The sequence below is a fragment of the Lemur catta genome, chromosome 13 (assembly GCF_020740605.2).
Source record: "Lemur catta isolate mLemCat1 chromosome 13, mLemCat1.pri, whole genome shotgun sequence".
In the NCBI taxonomy this organism is placed as follows: Eukaryota; Metazoa; Chordata; class Mammalia; order Primates; family Lemuridae; genus Lemur; species Lemur catta.
Window position 1 is genome coordinate 2,188,973 of NC_059140.1, and position 11,801 is coordinate 2,200,773.

Below are 11,801 nucleotides of genomic sequence, written 5' to 3' on the forward strand. Positions count from 1 at the left end.
GTCTACAAGAAATGTGGGATTATGTGAAGAAGCCTAACGTGCGAGTTATTGGCATCCCTTAGGGTGAAGAAGATAATAAGCAAGGGCTGGATAAACTATTTGAAGACATAATAGAGGAAAATTTCCCAGGTCTTGCTGAAACTCTAGATATACAGGTTCAAGAAGCTCAAAGAACCCCTGGTAGATTCATAGCAAATAGGAAAACACCACGCCACATAGTCATCAGACTGACCAAAATATCCACTAAAGAGACACTTCTTCGAGCTGTAAGGAGAAAGACACAAGTAACGTACAAAGGGAGGCCCATTAGAATTACTCCAGATTTCTCAACTGAAACTTTATAAGCAAGAAGAACTTGGGGCCGCATTCTCACTCTTCTTAAACAGAATAATGCCCGGCCTAGAATCTTGTACTCAGCTAAGCTAAGCTTTCTATATGAAGGAGAAATTAAGCCATTCTCAGATAAACAAGGACTGAGGGAATTCACCAAGACAAGACCACCCCTCCAGGTAGTACTCAAAAGAGACTTACACACGGATCAGCACAACAAAGATCCATGAATATAAAACCACCCAAGAGCTAAAGATCAAATTCTAGCCACCACAATGGCTCAAGAGAGAAAACATAGCAAAGAAGTTCTACCCAACAAGATGAACAGAAATCTGTCCCACTTATCAGTTTTCTCAGTAAATGTCAATGGCCTGAATTCCCCACTAAAGAGACATAGACTGGCACAATGGATAAAAAAACAAAAACCAAGGATCTGCTGTCTTCAGGAAACTCACTTAACCTGCAAATATGCATTTAGACTGAAAATAAATGGTGGAAATCGATATTTCAAGCAAATGGTAGCCAAAAGAAAGCTGTGTGGCAGTTTTAATTTCCAAAAACTTAGTCTTTAAACCAACAAAAGTAATAAAAGACAAAGATGGTTACTACATACTGGTGAAAGGCACAATTCAACAAGAAGTCATAACCATACTTAATATATATGCACCCAACTTAGGCGCACCCAGATGCATAAAGCAAACCCTACTTGATATGAACCAAATGATAGACAACAATACTGTAATAGCTGGAGACTTTAACACCCCACTGACAGCACAGGACAGATCCTCCAAACAGAAAAGAAGCAAAGAAACAGAAGACTTAAGCAGAATGCTAGAACAAATGGGCCTGATTGACATCTACAGGACATTCTACCTGAAATCCACTGAATGTACATTCTTCTCATCAGCTCATGGGACATTCTGTAAGATTAACCATACCCTAGGACATAAAGCATGTCCTAAAAAATTTAAAAAAATGGAAATCATACCATGCATCTTCTCAGATCACAGTGGAATAAAAGTAATAATGAACCCTAACAGGAGCTCTCATTCCTACTCAAAGTCATGGAAGCTAAACAACCTTCTCCTGAACAACTATTTTGTAAAGGAAGAAATCAAGTCAGAAATCAAAACATTCTTTGAATTAAATGACAGAGGAAACACAACTTATCAAAGTCTGTAGGACACAGCTAAAGCAGTCCTGAGAGAGAAATTCATTTCCATACATGCCTATTTCAAAAAGACAGAAAACTTAAAAATAGACAATCTAATGAATAGACTCAAAGAGCTGGAGAGAGAAGAACAGACTGACCCCAAACCCAGCAGAAGGCGAGAAATTATTAAGATCAAATCAGAATTAAATGAAAAGGACAAGAAAAATACTATAAGGGAAATTAATAAATAAAAAAGTTTGTTCTTTGAAAACATAAACAAGATTCACACACCTCTGGCTAGGCTAACCAAGAGCAGAAAACAAAAAACTCTAATAACCCCCATCAGGAACATGAAAGGAGAAATCACGACTGATGTCACAGAGATACATGATATCATCTATGAATTTTACAAAAATCTTTATGCACACAAATTGGAAAATGAAGAGGAAATGGACAAATTTTTAGAAACACACAGCCTTCCCAGGCTCAACCAGGAAGAAATAGAATTCCTGAATAGACCAATACCTAGATCTGAAATCGAAACAGCAATAAAAAACCTTCTTAAAGAAAAGCCCTGGACCAGATGGATTCACACCTGAATTTTACCACGCATACAAAGAAGAACTGGTGCCCATCCTACATAAGCTATTTTCCAATTTCGAGAAGGATGGAAATCTCCCCAACACGTTTTACCAAGCAAACATAATTTTAATACCAAAACCAGGAAAGGATGCAACAAAAAAAGAAAACTACAGACCAATATCCCTTATGATTATAGATGCAAAAATTCTCAATAAAATCCTAGCAAATCGAATCCAAGTGCTTATCAAAAAAATAATCCATCACGACCAATTTGGCTTCATCCCAGAGATGCAAGAATGGTTTAACATATGCAAATCTATAAATGTAATTCACCACATAAATAGAAGCAAAAATAAAGATCATATGATCCTCTCAATACATGCAGAAAAAGCATTTGACAAAATTCAACACCCTTTTATGATAAGAACGCTTAACAAAATAGGTATAGACGGGGCCTATCTAAAAATTATACAAGCCATATATGAGAAACCCACAGCCAATATCATATACTGCATGGGGAAAAATTGAAAGCATTCCCACTTCAAACTGGAACCAGATAAGGCTGCCCACTTTCCCCATTACTTTTCAACATAGTATTGGAAGTCCTGGCGAGAGCTATCAGGCAAGAGAGCAGAAGCAAGGGAGTCCAAATAGGGAAGGAAGAGATCAAACTCTCACTTTCGCTGATGATATTATGTTATATCTGGAAAACCCCAAGGATTCAACCAGGAGACTCCTGGAATTGATCAATGAATTCAGTAAAGTCTCAGGATAGAAAATCAATACGCCCAAATCAGAGGCATTCATATATGCCAATAATAGTCAAACAAAGAAGAAAATTAAGGACTCAGTACCCTTCAAAAATGCAACAAAGAAAATAAAATACCTACGAATATATTTAATGAAAGAGGTAAAGGACCTCTATAGAGAGAACTGTGAAACACTAAGGAAGGAAATTGCAGAACACGTAAATAGGTGGAAATCAATACCATGCTCATGGATTAGAAGAATCAACATTGCTAAAATGTCTATACTACCCAAAGTAATCTATAGGTTCAATGCAATTCCTATTAAATTACCAACATCATTTTTCACAGATTTAGAAAAAATAATTATACACTTTGTATGGAACCAGAGAAGACCCCGTATAGCAAAAGCACTTTTAAGCAATAAAAACAAAATGGGAGGTATTAATTTGCCAGACTTCAAACTATACTACAAGGCTGTGGTTCTTAAAACTGCCTGGTATTGGCACAAGGGCAGGGACACAGACCAGTGGAACAGAACAGAAAATCCAAATATAAAACCATCCTCATATAGCCATCTAATCTTTGACAAAATAGACAAAAACATACTCCGGGTACAAGAATCCCTATTCAATAAATGGTGCTGGGAAAACTGGATAACCACATGTAGAAGACTGAAACAGGACCCACAGATTTCACTTGTCACAGAAATCAAATCATGGTGGATAACTGATTTAAATCTTAAATGGGAAATGATTAGAATTCCAGAAGAAATTGTAGGAAAGACTCTTACAGACATTGGTCTAGGCAAAGAATTTATGAAGAAAACCCCTAAGGCAATCACAGCAACAACAAAAATACATGAATGGGACCTGATTAAATTACAAATCTTCTGCACAGCCAAAGAAACAGTCACAAAAATAAACAGCCTATAGAATGGGAAAAAATTTTCCCATACTACACATCAGATAAAAGACTGATAACAAGAATCTATTTAGAACTCAGGAAAATCAGCAAGAAAAAAATCAAACAATTCTATCAAAAAGTGGGCAAATGAAATGAATAGAAATTTTTCAATAGAAGATATGAGAATGGCTAACAAACATATGAAAAAATGCTCAACATCCCTAATCATCAGGGAAATGCAAATCAAAACTGCAATGAGATACCACTTAACTCCAATGAGAATGGCCTTTATCAAAAAATCCCAAAACAACACATGTTAGCGTGGATGCGGAGAGACATGAACACTCATACACTGCTGGTGGGAATGCAAACTAGCGCAACCCCTGTGGAAAGCATTATGGAGATATCTGAAACAGATTCAAGTAGACCTACCATTCGATCCAGCAATCCCTTTATTGGGCATCTACCCAGAAGAACGAAAGTCATTCTATAACAATGACACCTCTACCCGAATGTTTATAGCAGCACAATTCACAATTGCAAAGATGTGGAAACAACCCAAGTGCCCATCAATCCACAAATCGATTAGTAAACTGTGGTATATGTATACCATGGAGTATTATTCAGCTATAAGAAATAACAGTGATACGACCTCTTTGGTTCTCCTGGAGAGAGTTGGAACCCATTATATTAAGTGAAGTATCCAAAGAGTGGAAAAACAAGCATCACATGTAGTCACCAGAAAATTGGTTTCCCTGATCATCACCTAAATGCTCATCGGGGAAGGATATCAATTGGACATCAGACTGAGATAGGGGTTGCGGGGAGGAGATGGGTGTATGCCTACATGATTAGTGCATTGCTCACCGTCTGGGGAATGGTCATGCTTGAAGGTGCTGACTCTGGGAGGTGGGGTTGGGGGAGGGGATGGAGGTATGACTACATTCTGAGTGCCAGGCACACTATCTGGAGAGTGGTCACTCCTGGGGCTCTGACTCAGGGGGATGGGCGGGACACGGCAATGTATATAACCTGAGCTTTTGTACCCCCATGAAGAGCTGAAATAAAAATAAATAAATAAATAAATATATAGTCTTATTAACTTGAATGTAGAAATGAATGTGGATTATTCTCATATTGTTATTCAGGTTCTTTAATCTCAACATTTTTATTGAAATAAGAAAAATTCTAAGTCAAATAAGTTGTCTGTGATTAGTTTTGTGAAAGGATAAAATGGACTCCAGATGTCAATTAGTCAAGACACACAGGCTAAAAATAATCAGAACAATTAGACAAACTTACAAGCACCACTTTAGCAGGCTCGTTTTCCTTGCTAATTCTTATCCCACCATCAATATTGTATATGCCACAAATAGACTTTTATACACTACAAACACACACAAACAGACATATATGTAATTTCTGAAAACATTTTATTAGATGCTCTAAGGCTGTGCTATCCAACACTATAGACACAGGCCCTATGTGGCTATCGGGCACTTGAAATGTGTATAGTCCAAATTGCAGTGTGCTCTAAGTATAAAATACACAAAAGAGTTTGAAGGCTTAGAATGAAAACAAAGTAAAAGATTGCACTAATAATTTTATATTAAGTACATGAAGACATTATGTCATATAAGTGTTATAGTGATAGTACTATACATACAAACATGTAATATATTGCATATAACATCTTAAAATAATACACTATATAATTAATATCAATGTTGTTAATGTTAATATTGATAATGCTGTTTTGGATTAAATAAAATATAATTTAAGTAAATTTTACTTTTAAATGTATCTACCTGCAAACTTTTAAATTGTTAATATATTTCTATTGGAAAACACTGTTCTAGGATGTTCTAATCAACATGTAAAAGGGAAGTATAGAAAGGAAAGTAGAGAGAGTCATGATCATTCTTTCAGAGAGGAGAATATCCCAAACACTCTTGTCATGGCCCCCAGGACTTCCTTATTCCTCAGGCTGTAGATAATGGGATTGAGCATGGGCGTGAGGATGGTGTAGAAGACTGCCAGGATCTTATCTTCTGCTGGTGAGCGGAGATTCTTGGGCCGAAGATAGGTGTAGACAAAAGGTACATAGTAAAAGATCACTATAGTCAAATGTGTTGAACAGGTGGTGAAGGCCTTTCTTCTTCCCTCTTTTGAGCGCATATGGTAGACAGCAAATAGGACCCGGCCATAGGAAGCAGTGATACCCAGGAAGGGAAGAAGGAGAAAGAGGGTTGTGCTCATAAAAACCATGTACTCATGGACCCAAGTGGCCATACAGGCAAGAGACAACATGGCTGGGACATCACAGAAGAAATGATCGATGGCCCTAGACCTGCAGTAAGGAATATGGAGGATGTAGACTGTGTGTACCAAGGAGTTGATGGACCCCAATGTCCAAGATCCTATGATCATCTTCACACACATTCTGTTACTCATGCGGATGGCATAATGGAGGGGGTGGCAGATGGCCACATACCGGTCATAGGCCATGGAGGCCAGCAATAAGCCTTCAGAACCAGCCATGGTCAGGAAGAAGAAGCTTTGCACACCACATCCCAGGAAGGAGATGTCTTTCTGGCCAGAGAGGAAGTTGAAAGCCATCTTGGGGATGGTGGTGGAGATGTACATCAGGTCCATGAGGGAGAGCTGGCTGAGCAGATAGTACATTGGTGTGTGGAGACGGGGATCCACACGTATGAGGTGAATCATGGCCATGTTACCCATGGTGGCGAGGAAGAATACGAGCATGATAAGGAACAAGAGAAGAAAGCCAGTTTGATTTTGGGGAAACAGCCCCAACAAAATGAAATCATTTGACGTGTGATTCCATTTCTCCATGAAAACTTACTCCTTGAAAGAAAAATAACAACAACAATAACAAAAAAATGAAATGAAGCAGGACAGGAGAATAAAAAGAAATTGGTTTATCACAGAATGAACTGTTTTTCTCCCACACTGCAGCTTTTGTTGAGTCAATTTCAATATGTGAATTGAATGTTCTCTTTCTGATTGTGTCTGGTAACCATGTCAGCAAGTCATAGGTATGTGGTCTCTCAATAGGCAGCAAAGATAAATAAGATAACTAAAGCATTCCTTCCTAGATATCTCCTGGTCAGACACATCACTCATGAGTTATCAATAAGGCACAGGAACTGAGGAAAGCAGGAATTTCAGTGTCTCAACTGAATAGGGCATATTTACAGTAGGTGTGGGCACGTGTGACACAGAAACTCCATATGCTGAGATTCTAAGTCCTCAACCACCTACACTCTCCTACAGCTTTAATTTCTGGTCTTCACAGCTGACTCCAGTCAGATCAACCTTAACCTTCATGCAGTGCTTGAGATTCAGCCTCTAATTTTCTTTAAAGGTACTTCTGTGCCTTTCCTCAAAATGTGCCCGCCATCCAAAATCCTTGTTCTTGAACTGTAAAATGTTGTAGGACCTATAACATCCACCCTAAAAACAAAATATTTGAATATTCTCTCTTCCATAGTGATGTTTCCATTTTCTGAAGCCCTATAGAATTCATAATCAAATGCATAAATTTTCACATACAGTTTTCTTCCTGTAAGTAAATTAAACATAATGAAGGTCACTGATTATATAATATGCATTTTTTCATTCTATTTTCCATAGTCATTGGTACTTTCATTTTTCAAATGTTAAAAGTAGTACTTGTAGATGTGAAAAATAACTTTATCAAATACAGTTAGTGTTTGGACCAGATTTTGAACTTGTGTGGCAATGTCAAATTTCTCGTTATTTCAATATCCCAAATTTAAAATTTTTTTGATAAATCCCCCACTGTTTGTCCAATACCTTTTTCAACTCAAGTTGAGAAATTCTTACTCTTCCACAAAAGATCAGGCTGAATTCCATATTTTGGACTAGGTGGAAGCATGTGGAGATTGGAGAGGATGTTTGCTCCCCCTGTAGTTTAGTGTCATACTGCAAATTGCAGCAGAGACTGGCAGCTGCACAGCTGTTCTACTAGAAAAGCAGATCTGAGGAATAAGACAGTCTTGACTCATAGCTTACATATGTCTTCAGATTTGGTCAAATAAAACAACAAAATTTAAATTAAATGTTAATAATTTAGAATAAAGAAATCAAAAAGAGGAAAAAATAAATAAATCCCCTTTACTGGAAATTCTTTATAGCTTTTTATGCCTAAGCCTTTCTTTTGGAATTTTTATTTGTAATTCAACTCTTTATAGCCTCTTTTTTTTCTCTTTATGTCACCTCAATTTGGGCGATTTGTTTTTTCCTTCACTCAATATTCAAACATTCATCAGTTGTGACTCTGGCATTTCTTTTCTTTCCAGTGTATGTTTGACTACTTCTTTTACCTAGTCTTGATATGAGATTTCCTGTTTTCTGTGTTCTTCTGTCTGGGGGAAACACTGATGCCACGCTCTGTCCAGGATATTGATTTGGGTAGTCTTCTTTGGCTACTGATTTTTCACAAGTAAAAAGCAGCAGTTAGTAGTTTGTTGCAATTATTCACATTTACTAGTTAAAATTAACTATTGCTTCATATAACCTTGGTAAGCATGAATAAAATTGTGAAAGAAAACCCACCACAGAAAAACAAGAATGCATTTTTATAGCTGTCTAATTGATAAACACTAACAATTAAAAGTGCAGAGTCTGGAACATGACAGGTATGGTTGGACATGTATGTTAGATGGGATGATAGGCATCCTCTGGTTCTTATAACATTTTAGAAATAAAAACTAACAACCTGACAGATTAAAGCATACGATCACCATCATTATGGTACATTCATTCCCTCTCAAAGTATTCATTAAGTTTGTCTTTCAGGTCAGAGCTGCTCAGTATTGATGTGCTTTGGTGATTAAAACACACGGGTCCTACAGCCTGTATTTAAAATTTAGTGGGTGATGCAGACAATAGACCAACAAACTCAAACATATAACCTGATTTTGTGTAGTGAGTAGGACTATAAAGAAAAATACAAGAACAGAGAGACAGTTGTATAAGAGCCCTGGAAAAAGGCACTGTATGGAGGTAATACGTGAGCAGATCTGGTTAAAAATATTCTTTTCAGAGTGAACAGCAAGCATAAACTATAAGTGAAAATCTATTTAGTTTATCAGGACTTCAGCAATGAGAAGAGAATTTTTTAAACACAAGACATGAGAATATTTATGTAGAAAAGAAGAACTTGGATTTTGTTCCATATGAGAAAATAGCCTGGAAGTGTAGCATGGTCTTAGTTACATTTCTAGAACTCACACAGGAGGTGAGTAGAGAGTTGAAAGGAGAAGGAGTAAAAAGGAAGAAATGACTTAAGAAGGAATCAAAGCAGCCGGGGATTGTTATGGTTTTAAAAAACAAGGCATGCATCGTGGGTGTGCCCTGAGGCCTGTATATGTGAGGACAGTTGGTCACCCATTTGAGGGTATGGTAGTACCTGAAAAAACAATCTATCCCTACTGCCTTGGACGGTGATTATTGCATGGTAGGCTCTCAAAATATCTACCTGATGAAAGAAACCAAATATTTGCCTTACAATTAAATTAGTATGATTGTTCATACTGATACAATGTGTCCAGATTATTTTAAACATCACTCTTTAGCCTACATGCCCTGGAAATTAGAAGAGGCTGTTAGGATACTTCCTTCATTCCTTTGTTTCATCCAGGTTTCAATTCAGGAGAAGAAAGGTACCAGCAGGCCTCCCGGGAAGTGTTTCCAACAGCAGGCACTGAACAAGCAGAGGTGGCTCTAAGTGTATATATTCATGGGCTACTCATTTTGAAAGGAGACACATGGTTGCATTTTAATTCTCTGCTGCATAGATTAGAGCTCAGAGTATCACAAAGATTGTTTGATGGTAGTTACTATGACAACTGTTTTGTTTCCTAAATTGAAAACTGGCATATTGTCAGGCAATGGAAGAGAATAGTTACTTGCAGTATATCTGGGACTTGAAGCTTTTAAAGAATGGGAAATTGAAGTTGGTGCTTATGGTTTATTTCCATTAATTCCCACCAGCTTTTTTTGTGTAAAGGACCTTATTTAATTCACCATAATTGCATAAAGGACCACCTTCTTGGTTACATTATAATTCAGAGAATATTGTTCCTGTGGCTACAAGCAGGTCTAAGATTGGTGTCTCTGTTGATCATCCTTGTTGACCTAAAGAAAGAACCTGAGGCAAAATTAATATACAGAGTTTATTTGGGGAAAGGTTGAGGACTGCAACTCAGAAACGCCCCCAAGTTACCTTGGGAAGTGTCTCAGAGACAAAGGAGAGGCTTAGGATTTTTTTAAAGGAGAAATCAGGAGAGGGGGTGAGTACAAACATTCTTTGTTAGGAATTCTCTTTGGTTTATAGAAATAACATTGATGAGTGATTGGCTATACATTGGTGAGCTATAGGGCATGAATTACAGTGTGTAGCATATGGCCTTGTTGGTTAACTTATGGCCACTTCAGTCAGTCTAGAGCCCTCAGAGCAAGTAAGTAGCTTCCAGAGCTCAATCTTTACCTCAAGGGGGAGTGAGACATGCATGACAGCTCTCACATTCCAATGCCTCTCTGGGCCTAATAATTTAAGGGGGCTAGTTTTCCTCAGATAAAAATTTCTTTTCTTTATCACCCATAAAGTACATTGCTGAAATTTATAGATTTAAAAATAAAAAACAACAAAAACTCAGATTACAGGACCTAATAAGTATAAGTATAGCAATTTCAGAGTCCTGGATTTGTTTTGGAAAATTTACAAGTAATGTATAATTTGAAAAAACATATAGACAACTAGCCCAAGACTAATAAGCAAATTGTTTGTCAGAGCCTCAGCTAAATCAATCCCAACACTTTTGTAGGACAGCTGTGAAGATGGAATTAAGAGGGCTCTAGTGTTCAGCATATATTAGGTCTTTAGTAAGTGAGCTTTGTTTATTCTATCTCTTAACCATTGAGAAGCCTCAGGCCCAGAGAAATTAAATGTCTTAATTACATTCATGCCACTTGAGAGCTGCACATTGTATAATTCTAACAGTTTTATATTACCTCTTTTTAAAATTTAGATTCACTCTTGGCCTTTCCATTTTGTTATGGAACTGCCTATTCTCTGTGTGCCAGAAAGTTTCCTTATAATAGAAAAACAACATCTCCAGAATGTCTCCCTGGCTTATAGTTTATGCAAATCAACCCCACTCAATAACATTACTATGACTCACCTTGTCTGAGGTTCTTGAATATTTGTATTTGCAGACAGGAAGTACCTTTAAAATGACACCATTCCCTGCTGATAGTCCACTGAATTATGTAAAATATTTAAGCATCGAACTGTGCTCTCATAGTCTGTCAGGCTATGTAGTAAGGTCCTGTCATTTAGCAATAGGCTCTGCAGCAACACACAATTCTTTAACATGAGAATCTCTTGTCTGTCAAAATCCAGAAGGAAATTCTTGAGAACACCTAGCAACATTCATCCTCACTGCTCCTGCAGCTGGTCATTCTCTTTATGTTGAAATTAGAAAACAGCTTCACCCTCTCTTGTGCAGTATTTCTTTTTCTCCATATGTATAGCTTAGTTAAAACATTTTCCTTTCCTATTACCTTGTTGCAGTGATAGAAAAGAATAAGATATTTCACATTTAATTTCCTCAGGCTCTACTTTTGGAAGACAGAGGATGAGTTGTTATATGCAGACATTTACATCATCAAGTCTTAGATACTCCTCTTCCTCCTCTCATTGATCTCTAATGGCCAAGTCCATGGGGGCAAAACCTCAGTCAATTCACTTGCTTATGCTGATTTGAAGATCTACTCATTTCTATACTTAGAGTAAATCGACCATCTTGATCAACTCTGCTGCATTCAGGGGCTACCCAGAATTACGCTAATGAGGGATTTAATTTATTTTTCCAGAACATAATTTCAGGGCTGCAAATATGTTATATGATGTTTATACAAGAAATTACCTCATTTTTTAAGTTAGAGAACTATGAATTAAAGAAATGCAAGAACAATTTATGGGTGCTCAGCTAAATTATAGCAGAACTAGTGTCAGGGACAGTCCTGTGTAC

At 37.2% G+C, this 11,801-nt stretch overlaps 1 protein-coding gene across 1 annotated transcript; it reads right to left on the reverse strand.

Annotated features, from left to right (window-relative positions):
* Positions 1-5,634: 5,634 nt before the first annotated feature.
* On the reverse strand, positions 5,635-6,573 carry LOC123648991 (olfactory receptor 2L13-like). Its single transcript, XM_045566936.1, has one exon. It carries the CDS (start codon positions 6,571-6,573, stop codon positions 5,635-5,637), a length of 939 nt encoding a protein of 312 aa, XP_045422892.1.
* Positions 6,574-11,801: the final 5,228 nt, after the last annotated feature.

What these genes read in the sequence shown, in the direction of transcription:
- LOC123648991 (XM_045566936.1), bottom strand. Translation starts at nt 6,573, where the DNA reads ATGGAGAAATGGAATCACACGTCAAATGATTTCATTTTGTTGGGGCTG.